Raw genomic sequence first — 25,691 nt, forward strand, 5'->3', positions numbered from 1 at the left:
CGGCCTGAGCCCTGGCCGAGGCTGGGTAGGGGCCGGGAGAACCGGCAGATACGGCCGGCGGGTGTCTGCAGGCCCCAGGTCCCCCTCGGTGGAAGGCCCCAGGGTGGCAAACGGCGGTCGGAGCAGTGGGTGGAGCAGCGGGCAGAGCAGCGGGCGGCGTGGCATGGGGGGCCAGGTATTCCGCTATGCGCTCGAATGTGTGCATGAAGGCCCCCCATGCCTCCTGGCCTCCACCCGCAAGCGCCGCTCTGACACCTCCAGCTGATGTCGGAGGGTCGCGAGCAGCTGGGGGTCCGTCGCTGTCCTCTGGTGGCTCCTCCTCTGTCGGCCTCGTCCTGGGGCTGGTTGGTGCTCCGCCAAGGGGCTGGCCTGCTGGGATGGCCCCAGTGGGCTCTCCGGGACCACTGAGACCTCGCTGGCGCTCTCCGGGCCCTCCGATGGTGCAGCTGCGGAACACAGGGGGGAAGAAGAGTGGAGACAGCTGTTAGTGTGGGCCCCGCCCCAGGGCCCTTGTCCCCCCACCCCTCTGCTGCTTGTTCCCCATCCCCGTCCCCGTGAGATGCTGCTGCTGCTGCTGGGTGTCCTCCCCCCCCGGGAGACCCTAGGTTCCGCTCCCCCCATCCCCAGGGATGGGGCATGGCGCTGTCCTGCTGGGGGGCAGGGGCTGATGCACTCTTCTGAGGGACATGCCACTGCTGTCCTTGGGGCCATGGTCATCTGGGCATGTGGAGGGCCCTGGTCATGTCTCTTGTTCCCGCCCCTTAACCCCGGGGGTGTGCACTGGGGGGGTACATACCTGACGGTCCGCTCCCACGGTTGGGGGACACCCTCTGGGCGGACGCCCTGCTGGAGCTCCGGGACAGGAGAGCGATGTGGAGCCCCCCGTCGCTGGAGGAGGATTCCCCCTCCTCCTCCTCCGGCATCCCAGGGGTGGGCTCCTGGGGGGGCCCCTGGGGTGCAGGGCTTGCCTCCGGGGCGGACTCCGTCTCCGGGGCCTGCTGGGGCTCGTCGGCCGAGGTGTCAAGAGTGGCTGGCGGGGAGGAGGTGTACCGGGGGCCCAGGATGGACCTGAGCTCCCTGTAAAAGGGACAAGTGGCGGGTGCGGCCCCAGATCGGCTGGCCGCGTCCTGGGCCCGGGCGCAACCCTGCTGCAGCTCCTTCACCTTACTCCTGACATGGTCAGGAGTGCGGGCAGGCTGACCCTGGGCAGCCAGGCCCTCGGCCAGCCGAGCGAACGCATCCGTGTTCCGCCTCTTGCTCCCCATTACCTGGAGCACCTCCTCCTCACCCCAGAGCCCCAGCAGGTCCCGGATCTCGGCCTCCATCCAGGAGGGGCCCCGCTGCCTTTTCTCAGGCTGGCTGGCTGCCTGAGAGCCCTGGCTCCCATTGGGGGGGGTGCCCTGGAGGTGCTTGGGGGGCTGGTGAGCGGCCATTGCTGCGGGGTTAGTGGACTGGGGCTGCAGAGGGGCGTGCAGGCTGGCCGCGTGGCAGTGCTGCCGCCTGCACGCGCTCTCAGCTTCCTGCACAGGAACGCAGGGGGCAGGCAGCTTTAAGGGGACGCTGCACGCGGCAACCATAGAGCTCAGGGGCTGGAGAGAGCGTCTCTCAACCCCTCAGCTGATGGCCGCCATGGCGGACCCCGCTCTTTCGATGTTGTGGGATGCGGATCGGCCACACGTGCCCTACTTCGACGTTCAACGTCGAAGTAGGGCGCTACTGCCTTCCCCTGATGGGGATAGCGACTTCGACGTCTCGCCGCCTTACGTCGATTTCAACTTCGAAATAGCGCTCGCCACGTGTAGATGTGGTGGGCGCTAATTCGAAGTTGGCGTGGCTGTTTCGAAGTAGCCGGCACGTGTAGACGCAGCTTAAGAGTCAGATCCTCAGCTGGTATATCTATAATGAAGCTCCAGAGAAGCCAAGCGAGCAACAATGAGGATAGGACCCTAAAACTTAACAATCTGTACTAATTTTCAGGAAGAAAACATGGTACATCCATGCTCAGCTCCATAATCCTTTATATGTGACAATATCACACAATTAGGTGATTTCCTTCTACTTCACTTCCACAGTTTGAACAGAATGTGCAAGTTTTCCTGAAATCCCCCAAACTTTTTCCTTGAGGACTGAATGTTAGGCTGATTTGCAACAGAAAAAGTAGCTTAGTGAGAATAGTTAATTGCAAACTACAGTTGGAAATTAAAGAGCCACATTGTGTTGCTTGTGGTGATACAGTGCAAGTTGGAAACATGTCTGTTAGGAAAAATTAAGTCTAAGCAAATGTGGCCTAGCCATGTCAAACCAATTTATAAATACAAAAGTGCAGCACTGCCGATTCAAACTTGGTTAAATGTTGAGATGTACATAAGTCCTGAATTAGGTAAATAACAACAGCACTTTAAGATGCCATGACTTTAGCTCTTGGCCCTCTTTTCTTACTATGTAGTAAACACTTAGCAAAGTACATAAAGAACTCTAAAAACAATACTGTGGTCTCTTCTTTGGCCAACACTCTGGGGTCCTCTGTATCACAAAAAATAGATAAAAAGGAGCGTGAAACAAGTGGAACAAAAGACAAGATCCAAGGAAAACTGGTTTTTCACTGACCAAACAATTAAGGAAATAAACACGAAGGCTTCTTTTTCAACAAAAAATTAACGTTTATGGAGAAAGCTCCGGCAGTCTATTCTAACACACAGCCGCTCTGCCATTTGCTCTTTAGGCCACAGAGAATGTGGAGAGAGAGAGTTATCCGTCCTTTACAGCAGTGCTCACCAACCAGTAGCTTGGGTGCTACTGGCAGATTTTGGAATCTCCGACAAATGATCCTGATTGGTATGCTCAGGAGCAGCGGTCAGCAACCAAAACAGCAAGAAGAGCCTTTTTTTTTCCAATTCGGTAAAAATACTCAATAATTCAAGAGCTGCTGTGCATGTGAATACAAGACGGTGCTTAACAAATAATGTCAAACTTTGTATAATGTCATAATTTGTATAACCCCTATTTTAAGACCAGCGCACACACAATGACTTGTAAGGTGATACATGTCCATTGCAGGACGTTCACAAACTTTTTACATATTCTATTTCCCTAAGCTTTACATGTGAGTTTGTACCACTGTCTTCCTGACCTTCACTCCTGAACCTTCCCCCTCTCCGGAGCACACTGCAAAGGGAGTTATCCAATGTTTCAAGATCACATATTCTTTGATATTTAGATACGAGTTGTACATTTTTGGGCTTCTAGATGTTCACCGTTTATCAAAAATAATCAGGAGGGTTTTATGTTTATTTTGCAATTATAGTGTTGGGACCCATGAAAAGTGTCCTTAAAGTGCAGAGCCGCAGGTTGCAGACCCTTGTTCTGGAGCTATGAAGAGTCAGCACTTCAGTCTTCCTTCTCCCCGTTGCTGTGCTTCTCTTTCCTTCTGCCTTAGAACTGCCCTCCGGGAAGCTTCTGCTTGCTGTGCAGGGTGGGAAAGACAGAGAAGGGGGGTGCTGATGTCAGGGTGTCTCCCACCTCATAACCCAACTCCAAGGGGAGGGGTTGGGGAGGGCACAAAACAAGGCTCGGGATGGACAGAACCTGCTGGCAGCTGCTCTTATGTCTGAACATACTAAATGGGCAATGCAAATCTCTTTCTCACACAAACACACACTCTCTTTCACACTTACTTCCCAGCTCAGTACATAGTGCTGCAGCTGGTGGCGGTGGTACTTCTTTTACTTCTTTCAACATCTATTATTTGAGTTTTCTGACCAGTATGTGAACTTCCAAATTTTTATTTCTCTCCTATATTTAAACTTAATTCTTTAAATAGTGAATTCTAAAATACCTCACCTGTTGTGTATGGAATAATTTATCCATATGGCAATTTATTTGTGTGTGTATATATATCTGTATCTACATCTATATCTCTATCTATATCTATATATTGTGCAGGTCTAGCTTTTTTGGTATCTACCAGTGGTGAACATCTTTACATTATCTCAATAGTGGCACACATAACAAAATTCATTCCCTCTAATTTTTTCCATCCACATGAGGAATATTTGCTAGGAGTCTCCTGGAAACTGGTTCCATCTCCTAGAGCTTCCTGCCACCAAACTGGGAGACTAGCTGCTAATAGTTCGGCTGCACAGTGGGGCTAAGGCAGATGCCCCCTGCTCTGACACTGAGCTTGTCTTGGAAGTGGATGGCATGTCTCTGTGGCCCTGGGAGTGGTAGGGCAGGGGATTTTCACATGCCACCCTTTCCTGCAAGCACCACCCCCACAGTTCCTGTTGGCTAGGAACAGGGAACCACGGCCAATAGGAGGTGTGGAGGTGTTGCCTGTGGATGGGGGGCAGTGACCAAGAGCCAACTGCCCCTCCCCTAGGAGCTGCCAGTGGCCATGTAGCCGGCTTTTGGGAGTGGCACAGGGCCAGAGTGGGGATGAGTCTGTTTTTGCACTACCACGCAAGAGCCACCTGAGGTTAGTGCTGTGCAGCCAGAGCCTGCATCTTGATCCCCTGCTCTCACCCTGAACCCCCTCCCGCACCACAAATCTCTCCCACAGCTTGCAATTTGAACCCTCTTCTGCCCCAGGCTCAGACCAGAGCCCTTCCCACACTCTAAACCCCTCGACCCAAGACCAGAGCCTGAAGTCCCTTCACCCTAACCCTCTACCCCACCCTAATGAAAGTGAGTGAAGATGGGAGAGGGACGGATGCATGGAGTGAGCAGGGTGGAGCCTCGGAGAAGGGATGGGGCAGGGCAGAGCCTCAGAGAAAGGGCAGTGAAGGAGGCAGGGCAAGTGTATTTGGGTTTGTGGTAGATCCCAGACTGCACTTAAATTCAAAAGTAATACTGTGCTTGAAGAGGTTGGAGACCACTGCTCTACAGAGCACTTCATTCCACTCATGCTTGTTGGCTCCTCTCAGACTAACCTCCCACCCACAAGAGCGACTAAGCCTATAAACTTCGCTCCTCAAATGTGGCTCAACGTCATGTTATAGGTCAGTAATGTGGGAGAATAAGTAACTTTGAGAGGCAATTTAGTGGTGTTGGTGAAGAAAACATTGCCCACGAGTCGAGAGGTGGTTCAGAAACGGCCTAATCTCCTCAGCCACGCACACTGGAAGTTCCTTTTTTGAGCATCTGCTTGTACTAACTAATAGCGAGACTGAGGGGACAGCCTACTCTATTCCTGAAAGCTTTGCTGGTTTCTTCTTCTTCTTCTTCTTCTTAAATAGGCGCATGAAATCTCTGGATCTGACTGCGTGTGTGAGCGCCTGGCTGCCTCTGATGGGAGCCAGGCAAGGGAGCACAAGGAGCTCCAGCAGAAGTGTCAAGGAAAATTTTGTAGGACTCAGACAAACTTTGTCCACAGGGTGCGTGTGGCAGCGTTCCCCTACAACAGCAGCACCCCCTGCACAAGGGCTAGACCCACAGGCTGAGCAGGAGGGGAAACGGGCCACTGCCTCTTCTCCTCGCCCTCCCACCAATGCTTGCTGGAAGGCTAATGCCACTGCTTGCTAGACAGGTTCAGATGCACTATCTATGCAAAGGAACAGAAGTCAGGGAAGGCTTCTTGTGCCTCTTCATCCCTGACGCATCTCACTTCCACACCTGCCCTAGCCAGGCACAATCTAAGCCATGGAAATCAGCACACTGAGCTCTTGATCCCTGTTCTGTACTCTCCAGTCTTTTGTCTTCTCCCTGACGTGGTGTCTTCACACTGGGTATTTTGATGCCATATTGCTTTGCAAACTTCTTTCAGATTGCTGCCCACCACCCTTCCCAGTCACTTCTGGCACATCTGCTCTCTGAATACCCAGCTCCTTCCGTTAATTAGCTGTCTTCAGGCGTATGTTTCCTCACAGATGTACTTCATTTGCCTGTGTTTTTCCAGCCTGAATTATATTTCATTGTTCACTGCCTGCGTTTCTAGCCTTTTCTGTCACAGCACTGTCCTCCAAGCAGTGCTGACAGCTGCCACAGGGCTGTGGCTAGGTGAGAGGAGGGCCCAGCTCCTCACCCTGACAGGGACGGGGCCACAAGAGGAAGGGATGAGGCCAAAGGCAGCTAGCTCTCAGCACTACCCAGACCATGGCGTTGGTCCCCCGCTCCCGCCGAGCCATGAGAATGTAGAGCAAAGCTGCTGCTTCACTTCAAAGGGGCCCTGGGACAACTGTCCCCTTTGTCTTCCTGATTGGTGGGCCTGCTGTTCTCACTGACATTTGCAGCCACTCCCCTTTCAGTACCATCTCTACCTCTGCATAAAGGTTTGAAGCCAAGAAGGCTAACGGTGCACTGGGGTGCATTCGGAGGAGCATTTTGAGCAGATCTAGAGAAGTGGTTGTTCCCCTCTATTGTGCACTGGTGAGGTCACGTCTGGAGTACTGCATCCAGTTCTGGGCGCCCCCGGTATAAAAAGGATGTGGATGTGCTGGAGCAGGTTCAGCAGAGGGCAACAAAAATGATTAAGGTGCTGGAGCACATGACCTATGAGGACAGGCTGAGGGATTTGGGCTTGTTTAGTTTACAGAAGAGAAGACTTAGGGGTGATTTAATAGCAGCCTTCCACTTCCTGAAGGGGAGCTCTAACAAGGACGGAGAGAAACTGTTCTGAGTGGTGTCAGACGGCAGAACAAGGAGCAATGGTCTGAAGTTACGGAAGGAAAGGAAAAGGTTGGATATTAGGAAAAACTACTTCACCAGGAGGGTGGTGAAGCACTGGAATGCATTTCCTAGACAGGTGGTGGACTCTCCATCCCTAGAGGTTTTTAAATCCCAGCTTGACAAGGTTCTGGCTGGGATGACTTAGTTGGTGTCGATCCTGCTGGAAGCAGGGGGCTGGACTAGATGACCTCCTGAGGTCTCTTCCAGCCCTATGATTCTATGAAAAGCTTTCACCTTTCAGTAGATCCCTTCAATACCTGCCAGCATGCTTCTAAAACAAAACAAGGGCCATTCAATGAAATTAAAAGAAAATAGTGTTCACACTGTCTCTGGTTGAATGGTAGAACTTGTTGCCACAAGAAGTTGCTGAGGCCAAGAATATAACCAGCTGCGCAAAAGGATTGGATGTTTATATAGATATGAAAGAACATCCAGTGATACTGTAATTAATGGCGACAACAATTTCTGAAGAGATATTAAAACTTGTGTTTCACAGTGTAAGTCGACCTCTGTCTATCAGGGTATATCTTTACTGGGAGACTCTCAGAGCCTGGGACTACAGATGTGAGCTTGCAAAGTGCTGAAGATAGGTAGATGCTATACAAGTGAAGCTCAGAAGTCCACCTCTCTATCTCAGCACCAGCCTGCACATCTGCACCGCTATTTTGAGAATCATACTGTTGACCTAGCCTCTGAGGCTGACTACTATGGGCTGTGGCGATGTACCCTTAGAGAGCAAAGCAAGCAGTCCTGTAACACCTTCAAGACTAACAATGTTATTTATTAGGTGATGAGCTTTTGTGGGAAAGACCCAATTCTTCAGATCTGGAGAATTACAGAATCGTTAATCTTCAAAGTGCCACAGGACTGCTTTCTTTGTTTTGTGGAGACACGGACTAACACAGCTACCTCCCTTAAAGACCAGGTTGAGATCTATGCTGAGGGAATGATTATCCCACATCCACCTTGTGTGGGCTTCCTGAAGCTTCCTCAGAGGTACCTGGTCTTTGCTAGAGGCAGGATACTTGACTAGATGGCCTTCTGGCATGCTCCAGTCTGGCAATTCCCCTATTCCTAGAAACTCAATACCGTACCAGTAGCATGAGAAAGTTTACATTCATCCATGACCATCTCACGCTGACCTAATATTTCAGCAATATTTTGTGAGACATGGTATGTTCCACCAACTTAGGCAAAATCAGAGTTCCCATTTTTCTTGGGCCAGTTTACTGGGCTACATGTGGGTGGGGGCACAGAAGATTATAATTTCTATTCCACCAGGTATAGATTTACAAGAGTGGATACAGATATTTTTCTGGATCTAAACCTATTGGGACAATATGTTCACTTCTTGATGTTAATCACCTAAACTCTGTAGTTGTTTTGCTTGCACAGCACTTAGCAAAATGGCACATAATTGGGGGTCCAAAGTATTATAATGATAGAAACCATAAAAACGTATGATATCATCTTAGGGACAGCACTGACTGAACGGCTTTCTGCAGAACTATAGGAGGGTAATAGCTGACCTGCAGTTGAGGAGAACTGGTTTTATATGGTGGGAAGAGCAACTTTTTCCATCCGTGTGCAGAATAAATTTCGCTGTGTGCTGTGACGTGTATGGAGGTACACCACCAGTAGAAACACATGCTTATGGTGGTAAGTTGCTGTGGGTGCACTGCTATCAGTGGGGTGGCATTTGAATCTGAGCTGGGTGGCTGCCCAAGTGCACTGCTAACAAGGAACACTGGGTAGGAGTTAATTTATTCCATATATATTATCTTTTGTATTAAAGAAGTGTAATCAGGGTCAAGGCCCCATAGTCCTAGGGGCTGGCTGGACTACTGACATGGAAGTCTGAAGCAATACATTCTTATTCAAGTCTAATGCCATTAAGAGGAAGCCTGAGAATCTTCTCAAAAGTTCTCAGCATCCCTCTTTCATGTTGCTTCATGGAAGTCTCCCTTATTAAGTTAGGCTGGCAATGTGATAATTCATTGTGATTCATTCATTCAATGTCATTGTTGCAAACTCAAGGAATATGTTTAAATAAATAAGTTCTTGAAAGTGTATTTCCCAACACCTGGCATATTTAAGGTCAAAATGAATATTATGCTCATAAATGTACAAGCTGAGAAAAACATGCAATGGCTTGGAGATAGACTGGGTCTTTTAGGTATTACGAATTCTTTTTATTCTGAGTGTGTGCAGGGTTCCCACAAGGATTCTGACCCCTTTGTGCTAAATCTAATCCCTGCCCCAAAGACTTCACAGTTCGTCTCTAGACTTCCTAACTGTAATACATAGGTAATGGCTTATTGGCCAGCCTTTCCCTAAGAAATTAAAAAATGATTAGCATCTGAGGTGTGAAAATGATTTCTAAAGGGGTGGCAACACAAGCCCCCTCACACATTTGTACATTGTAGCTTATTTGCAGATGATACTCTGCCTGTCTCTCAAATATTGTCTCACCACTGAGATAGTACTACCCAAACTGTAATGTAATTAATCAAATCCATGTTGAGTTTCCATGCCAAACTGAAATGACCTGAAAGGAGTAGTTTTAGCTTTTGAAAATATGTTTTCCTTAGGGAAGGTACTACCATCTGGTCACATTTTTTCCTGGTAAGTTGCCCATCTTATTGTAAGATTCTTCAGGGGAGTGTAACACTAGTTTCCTTTCCAGTTTATCCTTTGCTCCCAAGGAAGCAATCTCTGTCATTCCTTAGAAAAGCTCAGAACGTGGTGGTAAGAAATAATAATACCAAACAGGAGTGTAATTTCCTAAGGGGAAAACATATTTTCTATCTATAATTATTGCCAACAGCAATCTTGGAAAATTTGTATAATTTACCGTTTAAAGCATCAAACAGAAGGAACTGTTTAGTACCAGGGACGACTGAAGTAGGAACTTGAGAAAAAAATAAAAGAAAATGTTGATGTTTGGAGATTTACATGATGTAAATGTTTGCTTTGGCTTCCTTGCTGGTTTATACATGGGTCTCCAATCAAAACATGCTAATAATAACCCCCCAACATGCATAATAGCTGCACATAACATAAATGTCTTCTCAAATCTGCTCAATGTTAAAGTTACAGCAACACCACAACTACACATGAAACCTATCTGGGAACGATTGAAAAAAACCACAGCAGGGCTGAAGTCAACAATAAACAAAATGGTACTCAAAACTATATCCAGGTGCTTTAATGAACAACGGACACCTTGTCAGGGAGCGAGAAAAATACTTATGGGCTTTATGAATTGCGGCATGCACAGCCTAGGTGAGATGTGTGGTGGAAACTGAAATATCTGTGCAGTTAGTCCTGCTCTGAGTTACTTGGACCCAACTTCCATCAACCTGAACTGATGGAGAGAACCAAGTCCTAACCAATCAAACTCATCTCCAATTTAAACTCTTGCATACTATACCAGACAGCCCTGACAATGGAAATTTTAATCTCATTCTTTGAATTTGTGTCCACAAGCCTTTTGGAAATTCAACTCACCATTTCTCCATGTTGAATTTCTGTGTTCCCATTGCCTTATCAAAGTTCAATTGCATGAGCAATGAATGCATTGTGGGTATCTATCCCACAGTGCCTTAGCCTCAGTAGTTTGTGGGTGTTTCATGTCAGAACCCCAGAATGCAAAGAACTGTTCCAGAATTCAGAGCACTCAATAACAGCATGAAAATGAACTGGAGATTGTGCCATTTACTGTTGTATTTTCTCTGGCACAGTGCGAGCACAAGCATTAATCCCCAAATGCTTCAAGTCATTGCACATACCATTGCAGCAACTTCCTGGACTGTCACACAATTTTGTTTTCCATTACAAAGTGCAATGATTGTTCAGTATGATGATGGTTTTGAACAGGAAATATTTCAACTGTGGACCAAGAACTCACAAATACTGGCTGCCCCGAACCCATTCATGACAGTGGAGCAGTGGTTTTGGACTCTTGAAACCAGCACACACTGGTGGGACCACATCATTCTGGAGTCCTGGGATGACCAGCAGAGGGTGAAGAACTTTTGTACGCACAAGTCCACTTTTATGGAAATTTGTGATGTGCTGGTGCCTGGCCTGAAGAGCAGCAACACAAGAATGAGGCCAGCTTTAATGGTTCAGACACGAGTAGAAATAGCTCTGTGGGAGTTCGCAACACTTGACAATTACCAGTCAGTGGTAAATCAGTTCGGGGTGGGCAAATCTACAGTGGGGTCCGTGGTGATGCAGGCAGCATATGCAATCTGTTGGCATCTCCTCAGGAGGACTGTGACCTGGGAGATGTACAGGCCATAGTGGATGGCTTTGCTACCCAGGGGTTTCCTAATTGCCATGGGGCAACAGATGGCTTGCACATCCCCATCACAGCCCCAGACCACGTGGCCTCTGAGTATATAAACAGAAAGGCATACTTCTCGATAGTTTTGCAGGTGTTGGTGGATCACAAATGTCGTTTCACCGACATCAACATGGGATGGCCAGGGAGGGTTCATGATGCAGGCATCTTCAGAAATTCTGGTTTGCACAGAAGTTTCCTGGATGGGACTTTTTTCCCAGACCAGACAATCATGATTGGGGATGTGGAGATGCCTATTGTAATATTGGGTGACTGTGCTTACCCTCTGCTCCCTTGCGTTATGAAGCCCTACACAGGAGCCCTGGACTGCAGCAGGGAATACTTCAATCACAGACTTAGCAAGTGCAGAATGCTGGTGGAATGTGCTTTTGGCCATTTAAAAGTGAGGTTCAGGTGCCTATTGACCCCTTTGGGCCTTTCTGAAACTAATGTCCCCACTGTGATTACAGAGTGCATTACTTTGCAAATCGAGGCAGGAGAATTTCCCGTCCGCCTGGAATTCTGAGGCTGAGGCCAAGAGCAAGGCTTACTCGCAGCCATCTACATGGCCATTCACCAGTACCCATGAGGAAGCAGCAGTAATCAGCGATGCTTTAGAAAAAACAAAAAGCCATGAATGATCTCTCATGCCCACGATAGAAATGTACACATCTGTTGTAATACCAACCAAGCCCCACTTCCAAAACTGGTTTGTGCTCCCCACCAAATGTGAACAAATAAATCAGACCATGTCTTCCTGAACGAATGATTTTACTTGGTGGGAGGGGGTAAAGTTGCAGGAAGTAGACTGGATGTAGCAGCAGTGGGCAAGGGATAGCTCAGTGGTTTGCACATTAGCCTGCCAAACACATAGCTGTGAGCTCAATCCCTGAGGAGGCCATTTAGGGATTGGGACAAATAGATGCCAGGAATGGTGCTTGGTCCTGCCAAGAAGGCAGAGAACTGGACTAGATGACCTCCTAAGGTCCCTTCCAGCCCTAGGAGGTGTGTGTGTGTATATACATTTTTTTTTTTTTCTAAAAGAGCAGCTGTGCTTTCAGCCCCCTCCTGCCGCCACCTGGTTCCATCTGCCATAAGTCCTCTGCAGACCCTGGCATAGCAGCGGGCAGCTGTGCTTTCAGCCCCCTCACCCCTGCTGCCCAGTTCCATCTCCTGTGAATCCTCTGCAGACTTCAACGTAGCAATGGACAGCTGTGCTTTCAGCTGCTCACTCCCCCTGCTGCCCAGTTCTGTTTGCTGCGAATTCTCTGGGGACCTTGGCTTAGTGGCAGGCAGATGTGCTATAGGCTCTCTCCACCCCCACCCAGTTCCATCTGCTGTGAGTGCTCTGTGGACCTTGGCATATCAGTGGGCACCTGTGCTATCGGCCCTCTCCACCCCGCCCTGTTCCCTGCAATGATTTGTATATCCTATCACTTGTGCATGCCAAATAATCACATCAAGCTCAAAAGAATAAGTTTTTTTTTTTGGGCAGTGAGGAGAGATTTAAGTGGTAGGGAAAAGAAGCATTGTCAAGGATGGTGGAATAGCCTTTTGAAGTGGCCCACGGAGCTAGAGCATCAGGCTGTCCTTGGCCTCCCTCCCCATATTAGGGGACCACGATGACAGGGGTGGGCAACCTCTCTTCCGGGGACTCTGGGCAGCACTGAACGGAGCTTGCAGTGCTGCACTGGGAGTCCCTCTGGGGATGGCAGCAGGAAAGTGAAGGTAAAAATTGAGATACAACTGACACAAAGCACTGCCTCATGGAATGAATGGGTCTCTGTCTCTCCTGCTGGGGAAAGTTTTTGCAAGGTGGCCTAAGGCTTATCAAGGATGGCATGAAAGTCATGTGTTGCACAAGACATCATTTACCATCATTTATCCAGAATAATTTGTTGTTGACATGGTAAGCTATTGTCTATTTTTGCTGGGAAGGGAGAGGGCTACAAAGTGGGGGAAGCCATCCAGTGTCTTGGGTCAGGGGAATAATTTTTTTCCGATGTTCCTGGAGCAATCCTCTGCAATGAGCAAGGCAACCAGAGCCTGGCAGCCACGTGGAGAGAGGGGGATGGTGGGGAAGGGTTTGATTCTAGCTGCATGGATGGCTGGGTGGAGAGGGATCCCTGTAAAGTAAAAAGAAATGCTGGGTGGAGAAGGGGTTTCCTGCCATGTGCCAGGTTAGAAAAAAAAGGTTTCGCGGCACTTAGCCGTGGCACTTAGCCGGGAAGATCTGATCAGGGGAAAAAGGCCATGTGAAGGAGGGCAAACCCTCCTGTGCTGCACATGCTGGTTTGTGGTAGCAGGGTCCACAGAGCCTGGCAGCCATGTGGAGAGGAGGAAGGATTCGATTTCAGCTGCATGGATGGCTGGGTGGGTAAGGATCCCTGTAAGGTAAAAACAAATGCTGGGGGAGAAAGGGACACGGGAGAGGAGAAGGCCCAGAGAGCCTACAACCGATGGGGTGTGTGTGTGTGTGTGTGTGTGTGTGTGTGTGTGAGGAAATGGAACACCCACCAGTCACCTAGTGCAGCAATGAGCTCTGGGAAAACATAAAAGGGCAGGAAGCATGGGAAAAAAAATCTGATCCAAATTCCTGTGCTTCTTTAAGTTGCCAAAGAAGACAGCACCCTCCTAAAACAAACAGATATTGACAAAGAACATCTGCTCATCCTGTGTGACCACAAGCCTGGAAAATTTGCCAGAATGCCATGTGGTGCCATGACACCAGATCACTATTTGGTTGCCTGGCATGGCAAGGTGTGCTACCATAGAAGCCACAATAAGTCAGGCCTGCTCAGAAACCTTGTGCAAAAAATACAGGAGTGCCTGGATGAGGCATTCGAGGAGATCTCCAAAAAGGAGATGCACTCCATCCCCAGAAATATTAATATGCTGTTCTGAGGAGGAAAGATCCATAGAAAACCTGTACCCATACCCATGCGTATACCCACCCGCGAGCTGGTACTAGCATTTAAAAAAAAATCATGAGAACAGCCTGGTCCTGGGGGTTTGGGGACCAGAGTAGAGGGGACAGGTGCAGAGGAGACTGGAGTAGGGGGGACCAGTTCTGCATCTGGGGCACAGAGCTCTGGGCTGTAGGGAATAACTTCCGTGAGTCCCTGATCGTTGCCCCCTTCCTCCTGTCCACTGGCCTCGTCATCCTGGGACCCCAACTCCTCTTGGATCACTCCAGACCAGGGCCTCCCCATGTGTCATAATTAATACCAGGTTCCATGGTGGCGTCGCCCCCATAGGCATGTGCAGGTGTTCATAACAATGGCAGGTCTGTGCAGATGACCCTGACCATTGGTTGACTTCCTGGACTCTGTAATAGGCCTGCTGGAGTTCTTTCCCTTCACCTGGCATTGCGTAGATTTTTGCGAGTAACCTCTGGTGGTCATCTCGTGTGACATGTGATCATAGATTACCACATTTCTCTGTGCCATTCTGTCTCCTCGCCACTGATTCGTCTCCCCAAACTGCAAGAAGATCCAGAATCTCCTGATGGGTCCAGACTGGAGCTCTCTTGAGAACCTGAGAACTAGCAGGCACATCACTACTCTGAGTGCTCATGACTACACAAGATGGCTACTGATGCGATTGCTACTGATGCAGTGTGATGGCTACTGATGCGATGCGATGCGATGCGATGCGTAAAAGAATTTTTTCATTGTGTGCACCCTTTATATTTGCACACCTGGGTGCTGATGCATTGAAATTTTATCAAAATTCGTGGGCTTCCTGTGACTTTCTTCCTGAGCACCTGGATAGAGCAGTGGAATATGACGCGGCCATAGCTGGTGGGTCATTGCATAGCTGTGTGGGATACATACAGGACATTTCTGGAGGCTAATAAATCCAATTTAAAGACTTGGTGCTTCCACACTGGCCTTTATTCGAACTTTTAAATTTGAAATTGACGCTACTCCCACCCAGTTCCGATGATATTATGAGATCGATATTATATTGATATTAGTGCTCCCTAAATCCAGCTAATGGAATTTACACTGAAGACAGTGATATTTTAATATCAAGATAATTGCCTTAAATTCGAATTTATCTCATAGCGCAGATGCAGCCTTATTGTATAGGAAGGGCCACAAAAGGAGGTGGGGCTGACGACAGAGAGGGTCAGGATGGGCAGAGTGTATTCCAATTGAGAAGCTCCATGCAGAGGCTTCTGCCAGAGTTTTCATGGGACTCAAGGCCCCATTCCAACCCAGTGTTTCAGCATGGAAATAGCTCTTTTGAAGTCAGCCTGAAAGCCTTTGTGGATCAAGGTTGACCATTGCTCAGGGAACCATGATGACCCTGAAGTTAACCTCTCCTCATGGAACCATGATGGATGGAAGCGCTATAAAAGCTTCCATCAGATTTTCACCTATAAAAGCTTCCACAAGAGTTTCCAGAAGATTGAGAAACATTGGTGCCAGGAGTAATCATCAGTGCCTACGAGGAAACCATAGGCTACCAAACCAGAAAATACCAGGGCTGGTTTGACGCTGAAATTCAGAGGAGAATGGCATTTCAAGCTTGGCAGAATGACATAATTTGCAGTACAAAGAGAGAATCTCATGCTAAGGTCAATGTAAAACCACAGAACTAAAGAACAAATGGTCTGAGAAAGTGCAAAAACTCCAACATCTCGCAGACATCCACAATACATGTGGTTTCTTCAGTGCAATTAAGGTTGTCTACGGGCCAGCTTGTCATGGCATGAATCCTTTTCACTCTAAGGATAGAATCACATTTCTGAAGCACAATGAAGCCCACAATTTTCACTGGAAAGAACATTACGAATACCTTTCTAACTGTAACTTCCTGGCTGCAGACAAAGCTCTTGAGCAAATCCTCCAGTGACCTCCTAGAGATGTGCTTGAAAACCCTCCCAATTTGCATGAGGAACACAATGCCATTACGCAGATGGAGAACAACAAGGCATGTTCAGGTGGGAACCTCGTGAAATCTTTAAAGAAGGTGGAGCAGAGCTAATTTGGCAGCTTTACTGGCTCATCTTTAAAATCTGAATTAAGGAGGAGATTGTCATCCTCTTTGCTATTGAAGGCAAAGTTCTGGCACAGATCCTTTCAACTCATCTTCTTCCCCGATCAGAAGAAATTTTACTGGAGTCACAAAATGGTTTCTGATGATGACATGGAACTGTAGACATGATCTTCACAGCACAGCAGAGGCAAAAAGAGTGTTGGGAGCAAAACAGTATATGGCTTTCATTGATCTAATTAAAGCCTTTGATTCAGTGAACTGTCATGCCTGCTGGACTGTATTTTGAAGACCGGGTGTCCTGTTAAACATATCAACAAGAAAGGAACTGTTCTGAGCAGTACTGTCTCCCAGAGTGAATTTTTTAAAATACAAATAGGAGTCAAGCAGGCCTGCAACATTGTCCCTAATTTGTGGTTTTTATTGCTGTCATGCTCTACCTAATTGCAAGGAAGCTCCCAGATGGCATTGGAATCATTTATAGAATGCATGAAAAGCTGTCCAGCCTTAGCAGATTGAAAGCTCAGAGTAAGATTTCTACCACATCTATCATGGAACTTCAGTATGCTGATTATAATGCAGTTTTTGCCCACTCAGAAAGATCTTCAAACTATCACTAATATGTTTGCTGATGGTTATACCCTCAACATCAAGAAGACCAAAGTGCCTCATCAGCCCTTTCCAAATGAGGTGCCACACACTCCATCTATTAAAATTAATGGAGAGGTATGGAGCATATCAACCATTTCCTCTACCCCACAAGTCATCTCACATCCAAAGCAGAAATTGATGCAAAAATCCAATACCATCTGAGCTGTACCAGTGCAGCCTTTCCTCATTCATGGCAAAGGGTTTTTGAAGATCACAACCTTCATAATAGACACTAAGCTTCTTGTTTATCAAGCTGTTATTCTCCCAACGTTGTTGTATGGGTCTGAAACATGAGCAACCTACAGACAAGACTTGAAAGTCCTTCAGAGGCACCACCAATGCTGCTTCTGCAAGAGGTTGAAGATCAAATGGGAAGAAAGATGCACCAGCATTAGTGTTTTGGAAGAGGCAAAGACTACCAGCATCAAGGCAACGATCATCCATCAGCAACTCCACAGGACTGGTCATATTGTCTGGATGCCAGACTATCACCTCCCAAAACAGATCCTGTTCTCTCAGCTGAAAGAAGGTTACCTTAACATGGGAGGACAATGAAAGCATTATAAGTACTTGCTGAAGGATAACTTAAAGAAGTGCAGTATTGACACTGACACTTGAGAGACACTTGCCCAGGATGACTCAAATCAGAAAAATGTCCTACATGATGGTCTCCTGCATTTTGAACTTGCCTACCAATAAGGTGAGGAGGATAAGAGGCACAGGAGGAAGGAGGGACTGGCTTCCAGGCATGGTCAACAGTCTTCTGCCACACTTGGATACATCTGTCCTCACTGTAATAGAACTTGTGGTTCAAAGATAGGCCATAGCCTCCTGAAGATCCACAAGTCCTGTGGAAGATGACAGTACTTGATAATGAGTGATCGCCCATCATCCTCACAAATGTTTACTCCTGGTCACAAATGTTTGTGGCTTACCCCGAGTGTTATGTTAGCTTTGCCGGAACCACATTATCTTAAAGTAAATGGTACATGTCTGTGCTTGGAGCAAACAGTTCAGGAGCCTTTACTGTCAGTTTTATAAAGCCGTCACCTCAATCAAGTAAATTGCAAATCAGGTAAGTCAAGTTACAACATGGCCACAAACTTTACTGCATAAACTGAGAAAGGGATGGGACAAGGCCTGTTCCAAAGCTTGCTGAAACTGGAGTTAGTCTTTCCATTGAATTCAGTGGCTCAAAATGGTCAGGCTCAAAACGAACAAATCCCCACAAGGCAGGTGACTATCGCTACTACTACTGACTAACACGCAGTGACCAGAGCTGCTAGCATTTAACCTGCAGATACCTATTTTCAACACCACCTCCATGCTGCAGGCTTTTCTCCTCCCACTTCCAATCTGTTAGTAGTGCATCACCTGGCCATCACAAGTGTGTCAAATTAACTCAGCTCTCAGGGATGATACTCCAGCAAAACTGAATACACAACCTCCCACAAACAAATCCCAAACTGGGCTGTGTATTTCTTGGACATTATTAAGAGGCCATTATCAAAGTATTCAAGACCTATGAATTTTATTTAAGATGATAATAAAACGGTAGTATTTAATGTATTTTTTCTTCCAAAACCAGGAAAAAATAATACTAAATCTAGAAAACAAACCAGCTGAAAATTTTACACACACCCACGTGTCTGTACATGCACACACATGTGTGTGCATATAATATTTTACAAGTAATAAAATATAACAAAATGCCCTTGTTAAAATTTTCTCTCTCTTTCTTTTGGAAGTGGGGTACATTTAGAAAGCTGAGTGACTTTAAAAATAGGACTGTAAATATATAAAAGTCATTTATCTTCCTCCAATAATTTAATATAAGGATCCTATTCCTAAATTGGAAAACTTTAATTCACTCGCAGAGAGAATAAAGCAGATGTGGTTTTTTTCCCATCCATGTGTAAGTGCTGTCTTGGGAAGGTAAGTTGTCTGACAACATTAAGTAAACATTTTAGTCAGGCATCGCACAGGAAAATAAACAGTGGCAGAGGAAGCATGAAAATATGAAAGGCTGTTATTCTTTGGCCCCTTGTCCTGGAAGGCAGGTGATAAAATATTACTGCATTTCCACAGGTAAGGAAACACTCTCAAGTGCCTCACAAAAACACATATTACAATAATAATTTAAAATGTCCTGCAGTATGGGGCTCAGATGTGGTAGCACAGAAGGCCCTGTGGAGGCTCTGTCACTGCAGGAGCAAAGGAGAATAGGATTTGCTATTTCGTGTCAGTCCAGTGGACCATGTAATTCAGTGTTCTGTTTCTTGACCGTATATGATAGCAGCGGAGTCAGGAGAAAAGTTTAAGACCCTTGCAGCAGGCAGGGTTGGAACAACCTGCTCCTAGGGAAAGTTCTCTCCTAACCCTCCGTTAGTCAGAAGGTAATGAGAGAGGGAGGTCAGATGGTGTACCACTGTGACTCTTTCTGGTCCCATTTGTCCAGCATCAGCTCCAACAAGATGGTAAGGCCTGTGCTGTGCAGGGTACACATAGCTGTATGCAGAAATCAAAGGCAGTCTACAGCTCTACTGTGGTGCATGTTAAACATGACAGTGAAAGGCTCTGGCAGCTCTCCTCTAACAGGGAATTTTCCAAGTAAAAAATGCAGTACCAGTGTAAATGCAGTTGGGTACCTAAAGAGACATTTAGGGTAGATACCCACAGGGTGCTAGCATGTTCTGTACTCATCTAAGCCACGCCTCACTGTCTACAGGCTATTTATATCTAGGCTAGCTGGATATGCCGTGTCTCTGCCAGTGTTCCCACTATTTTTTTCCATTCATGGGTGGAATAAATGTTATTGTGTGCACCAAGGCATGTGTGGATGTGCCCTCTCAATAGAAACATGCACTTATGGCTGTAGGCAATTTTGGGTGCTCTGCTAACCAGCTGAGTGGCACCTACATTTCTCCTGGATGGCTGCCCAAGCACTCAGCTTACAGGGAACACTGCTCTGTACTCCACATACTGCACTAAGCATAGACCTGCATTTAGAGAGGCCTAAGGTTTGCCACTGCAACTAGCACTTGCATGAATGCACTAGGGTTGAAGGGAAAGAGGGAGAAGACCTCTCTCCATGGCTACAATGGTTCCTACTCTACAGCTGTAACAATCTGGTCCATACTACACAGATGTAAATTTCTAATCATGCAGGCAAGATGCTGATTTCACTGACTTTACTCAGAACTAAATTTCACCTTTAAAAGGCACTACCTCTGGCTATCAAGCTGTGACCGCATTGGCTTCTGACATGAATGTGCAACACACTGTTGCAACCGCCATTCAATATTTGCACCAAATCTTGTGGAAAGTGGGCCAAGAGAGATGCCCCTTGAAAGCTTATGAATCACTGATTCCATTTGTACTGCTCATCTGCATGCATCATTTTTGTATTTGAAGTTATGAATATTGGCCATGTACTTGTATTTCAAACGTTTGCTTCTGGGAGACCTCAAGAGGAGGCTTGGCAGCATATCGTGAAAGGTGAAGTCAAGTGAATCAGTACTTGACTAACATATGGCTTTAATAGATGCCAACATGCATTGGAGGAACTCTGCTGTCAATAAGCACACCGGCAGACAGGCAATGGGTGACTGCCTAAAACGGGCATGTACAGGTGACTAGCTCATGTGACAAGCTCTATTTTGGGAGGCACCTTCACAACGCAAGCAGAATGGAATTCTCTCCACATGGGCAAGATTAAAAAGAGAGCCTAGGTCAGGGGTCTGCAACCAAACTAGCGAGAAGGGACATTTTTTCAAATTCAGTTACAAGACCAATACTTTGAGAGCCATGATGCATGTGAATACAAGACGGTCCGTCACAAATAACGTCAAACCCTACTTTTTGTAACCCCTGGTTTAAGAACAGTCCACACACATAATGATTTCTACCAGTTTGAAAGTTTAAGTTACTTTCACTCCTGGACTGGAGAGCAAACAACGACAAGGAATATGCTGTGCCTGGGGTAGGCTCTTAAGCAGGAAAGAGCAATGTTCGCATTAACCCACCACACCCCCACCATTCCCAGTCTCCACCTCCTCTCGGCCCACAAACCTGCCCCCCCATCTCCAGGCCTCAGCCCCCAAACATGCCCCCTACCCCCAAGCTTCACCCCCCTCATCCCACAAACCTGCCCTCCATCTCCAGGCTTTACCCGCCTCAGCCCCCAAACACGCCCCATCCCCAAACTTTACCTCCCCATCCTGCAAACCTGCCCCCCATCTCCAGGCTTTATCTGCCTCAGCGCCCAAATCTGCCCCCCATACCCAGGATTAACCCCTCTCACCCCCAAGCCCCGCTCCCTCCGCTCCCCAGGATTAACCTGCCTCATCCCCAAACTGGCCGCTGGGACTAACCCATCCACGGCGCTGGCCTTATTCATAGTCAGCAAGTTGGATATGGTCGCGTGGCTGGACAGCAGGCAGGACAGGGCAGGACAGCAGAGCCCCCACAAGGAGTGAAAGCTTCTATCCCCAGGTCCTGCTGCAGCCAGCAGGGTAGGGGCACCCCTCCAGGTGGGAAGGGGTAACAGTGCACAGTGGGGTGGAGCTGGCTCCCCAGGGATGTGCTCAGAGCACAGGGCAGAGAGAAGGAACCCATGTAGCCAGTCCACAAACAGCCCCTTGCCTGAATTACAGCTGGGAAGGGGCACAAAGCAGCTGGCTTCAGCCCTCCCAGCACAGCTAAGGGGGACAGGAGTGCTTGGACAGTGAGGAGCCTACACTTGGTGGCCACATGCACCCAGCGGAAGGAAGACTGGCATGGAGGTGTTCTGCTGGCAGGGGTGAGCTAAGCCATGCCCACTGGAGGGGTGCGGCTGCTCGGGTAGCAGGGCAAGTGAGGGGCTCTCTGCAGCTCTCTGCCCTGCCCTGCCCTGCCGCTGCTGAAGTAATGGAACTAAATGTAATTGGTTTAATGGTCTGGTCTCTCCCACCTCCCTGTCAGGTGTTAAACCAATTAAATTTAGTTGTACTGTTTCAGCAGCAGCAGGACAGAGAGCCACAGAAGAGTCAGCGGCGGCAGAGTCCAGAGCTGCAAATGACTCCTTAAAGAGCTGCATGAGGCCCTGGAGCTGCAGGTGGCTGAGGCTCTGGAGCTGCAGGTTGCTTAGGGATTCCTCTGTCCTTGTCTTCATTACAGCTCATCGCTTCAGGATTATCTTTGCTATGAGCTTGGGCCTGGAAGGAATGATGACCCATCCTAACTAAGGATGATTTCCAGAGTGTTATAAGATCGCAGTCTATTCCACCTCTGCTGCAAGTCTGCACCAAGAACTTGTAATTGGTTTATGCAATTTGACTGATTTAACAATTTTACTCTCAACCTATTCTTTCTTTCTTACTAATAAATATTTAGATTTTAGATTTTAATGGGCTGGCACAGCATGCTCATTTGGGTAAGATTTGAGGTATAAATTGACCTGAGAATGTGGCTTGTCCTTGGGGCTCAGAAGAACCTGTTTGGGTTTGGTGACACTGGTTTTCATAACCTCTAAGCAGTGTAAGGTGGGATACGGGTTGTGGAACATAGCATGCTGTAATATGCAATGGAACTGCAGGTATGACTTCTTCCTGGTCAGTGTGGCAAAGGAGGTGCTCTTTGTGACTGATCTGATGTGTCTTACAGTGCAGGACCCCAAGTCTTGGGCTGTAAGTAGCCCTCTCTTTAAGCAATTTGCCCTGATTTGACCCTCTAAGCGGTGCCCCAGAAAATCTTTAATATTTCGCAAAGGAAAGGCAAATTTTGGAAGGGTTTCCCCACTGTAACAATGGAATGGACCATTTAAAGTTTACAGTATTTTCAGAAGAAATTACCTTGCTGTGTGACTTTGGGTGACTCACTATACTTTGCGCTTCTGATTCTTCTCCTTTTTCTCTGTCTTGTCTGTCTGTGGCTGGGACAGTTTCTTACTGGCTAGGTTTGTACTAGAGTGATCTGTTGACAGAAATTAGTGTCAGAAGACCAAAAGTGCATCCCCACAGACAAAAGCAGATCGAAAAAGCCACACAGCCTGGCTGCTCTCTTGGTAGAATGGCCCCAGGAGCCTCTTCAGACAGAGTCGCATGGCCGGCAATCCTTTCTGGCAGCCCCAGCTGGGGCACCCTTAAAGGGACTCCCCAGGTCCAGGTTCCCTGCCAGCGCTGAGACTTGCCTACCTCACTGACAGACAGCATAGCTACTGAAGGGCTCACACACTTTGTGTGACAGAGTTTGCACTGTCCCGATAGCCCTGGGGCCAGAGCAGCCCCCAGGCTTGCACTGGATCCACGCACAGCTGCTGTGCTGCTGCCACGCTTCTCCCTTCCTGCCACAGGGTTTCCAGGACTCCCTGGCTACGTCTACACGTGCACCCAACTTCGAAATAGCTTATTTCGATGTTGCGACATCGAAATAGGCTATTTCGATGAATAACGTCTACACGTCCTCCAGGGCTGGCAACGTCGATGTTCAACTTCGACGTTGCTCAGCCCAACATCGAAATAGGCACAGCGAGGGAACGTCTACACGCCAAAGTAGCACACATCGAAATAAGGGAGCCAGGCACAGCTGCAGACAGGGTCACGGGGCGGACTCAACAGCAAGTCGCTCCCTTAAAGGGCCCCTCCCAGACACACTTTCATTAAACAGTGCAAGATACACAGAGCCAACAACTAGTTGCAGACCCTGTATATGCAGCACGGACCCCCAGCTGCAGCAGCAGCCGCCAGAAGCCCTGGGCTAAGGGCTGCTGCCCACGGTGACCACAGAGCCCCGCAAGGGCTGGAGAGAGAGTATCTCTCAACCCCCCAGCTGATGGCCGCCATGGAGGACCCCGCTATTTCGATGTTGCGGGACGCGGATCGTCTACACGTCCCTACTTCGATGTTGAACATCGAAGTAGGGCGCTATTCCCATCCGCTCATGGGGTTAGCGACTTCGACGTCTCGCCGCCTAACGTCGATTTCAACTTCGAAATAGCGCCCAACACGTGTAGACGTGACGGGCGCTATTTCGAAGTTACTGCCGCTACTTCGAAGTAGCGTGCACGTGTAGACGCAGCCCCTGAAGCTTTAAGAATGGCTGGAGGCAGGGAGCATAGAGCTGTGATTGAGGTGGACAGGGCGCCCCCCTGGCCATGGAGGACTGTTGATTGATTGGTGCCATGGAGGACTGTTCTGTCGATAAAAGGTCCCCCTGGAGTGTCCACACTTGTCTTCTGTGGACACAATCTGTTGACAGAGACTTTTTGCCTGATGCGGGAGAGGCAGAAGGCTGTCAACACAAATGCTGAGTTCTCTTGACAGTAAGTTGACGGAATGCATTTGTAGTGCGGACGCTCCATAATTTTTGTCTACTAAAGGCCATTTTTGTTGACAGAACTCTCTAGTGTAGATGTAGCCACTCTGTGTCAGTGTAGAGTCCAGCATAATCAGACCTTGGCTGTGATTGGGGGTCTACATCAAGTATCTAACACCAGCATTACCACCACCAAAAGAAAACCAATTCCCTGAATCAAGGTGAAAGGCATAGTGGAACATTGTTGGTAATACCCTTGTGACTGTACAGAGGATCTTAGTTTCCACACTATTATGAGAGATCAGTGCATTTCAATGGTGCTGTGCCAATTTATACAAGTTGGTCATTTGGCCCCTATTCTTTCAGGAGTTCAGGGCAAGCAAATACATTCAATAAATGATACTGTCTTGATTTCAAAACAAAGATAAAGCTTAAACTATGATAATTTAGGTGCTTAATTTTAGTTTCCTAAGTCTGAAACCTGTCATTGAAAATTGAAGGGGAAGTATTTGTACTTCATTTAAAATGACAGACTCGTTAAGCAACTACCTAATACACTTTTAAAAACATTTAAAATTTAAAAATTGTCTAGGGAAGATTGGTGTTAAAAGAGTTTTGAATAGTTTTTACAGTGCTTTTGTGCCACAGGCTAGATGGGATGGCGCAATTCAACTAGCAGTTCTACAGTGTTTTAATCTCAAAGTGCCTGAACAACATTACCAACAAGGAAGCTTCCCATTTTATACATGAGGAAATTGAGGGACACAGGAGAAATGACTCATTCAGATAAGACAGCAAGTCAGTGGCAGAGCTGCAATTAGAACCCAAGAGTTCTGACAGTCAGTCCTTGCTAACACTACCTGGTCTGCTTCCCTAACTGGCAATAAAGGTAAAGCTTTCACCAAAAACCACGTTGTGTTGTTTTCTGCTGAATGTAACAATGTAAATTGTCTGTAGGTAGTATGACTCGATTGTCTCTTTGTTTTAAAGACATCAAAAACAAATCCTGGGATCTGAGCATTCCCAGACTTTCCAGATCCAGATTTAAATATCCCAAATTGCCCCAACGTGTAAAATTCTCAGAACGACCTAATTGCCTTCAAGTGCCTAAGACACTTTTGATACATTTTACTTTATGGCTTTAATGGGCCAAACCCAATTCCTGAATCCCAAAAGCTCTGAACTTTGGAGATGTGTTTTGTTCTGGATCGAAACTCTGTGGCTCAGTATATTTCTATGTCATTTCATAACCTCTTACAGGCCTCTAGAACACAGTGAATGGAAGATTATTGTCTCCACTCTGAAATTTTATGTTTTAAAACAATTTCAAACTCTGTTTTCCAAGTTGTCATTTTCTCATTCCTCCCTATCCTTTCCAGGCCCCATAAAGTAAGCTAGCCCCTCCGCAGATTTCAGCAACTGCCCGGGCCTGCAAACAGGTTAAACAAACAGGGAGGTTCCTCAAGAGAAGTCACAGGTTCAGGATCACAAAGGATGACGGAGCATACAGGCCGTTTGGAGGTTTTTCGTTCTATTGTGCTTATCTGTATCTTCACTGTCATCCAGACGTTAACCCCCGACCTACAAGCCGGCCTCTCTAAAAAGCCTCACAGTGTTTACCCATTATGTAATGTCTGTGCTTTTGTGGAAATTTTACAGAAACAAATGGAGGAAGTTTGCCAGTCAAACTAGTGCACAATAAATCCTGTTCTATGTAGATAGAGTGGTTTAC

The 25,691-nt window shown here is 47.4% G+C and overlaps 1 protein-coding gene across 3 annotated transcripts in view; it reads right to left on the reverse strand.

The window, feature by feature from the left end:
* LDAH (lipid droplet associated hydrolase) overlaps positions 1–25,691 on the reverse strand; it is a 210,370-nt gene that overhangs the window by 29,764 nt on the left and 154,915 nt on the right. Inside the window, exon 6 of one of the 3 annotated variants that reach the window (XM_074988986.1) lies at positions 22,513–22,618. The exons of the other annotated variants lie outside the window; for them this stretch is intronic. Coding sequence (XP_074845087.1) covers positions 22,524–22,618 — 95 coding nt within the window. The 3' untranslated portion in view covers positions 22,513–22,523. Of the gene's footprint in view, positions 1–22,512; positions 22,619–25,691 lie in introns of those variants that run through there. 3 annotated transcript variants of the gene reach the window in all.

This window comes from Carettochelys insculpta, chromosome 3 (assembly GCF_033958435.1).
Source record: "Carettochelys insculpta isolate YL-2023 chromosome 3, ASM3395843v1, whole genome shotgun sequence".
Taxonomy (NCBI): Eukaryota; Metazoa; Chordata; order Testudines; family Carettochelyidae; genus Carettochelys; species Carettochelys insculpta.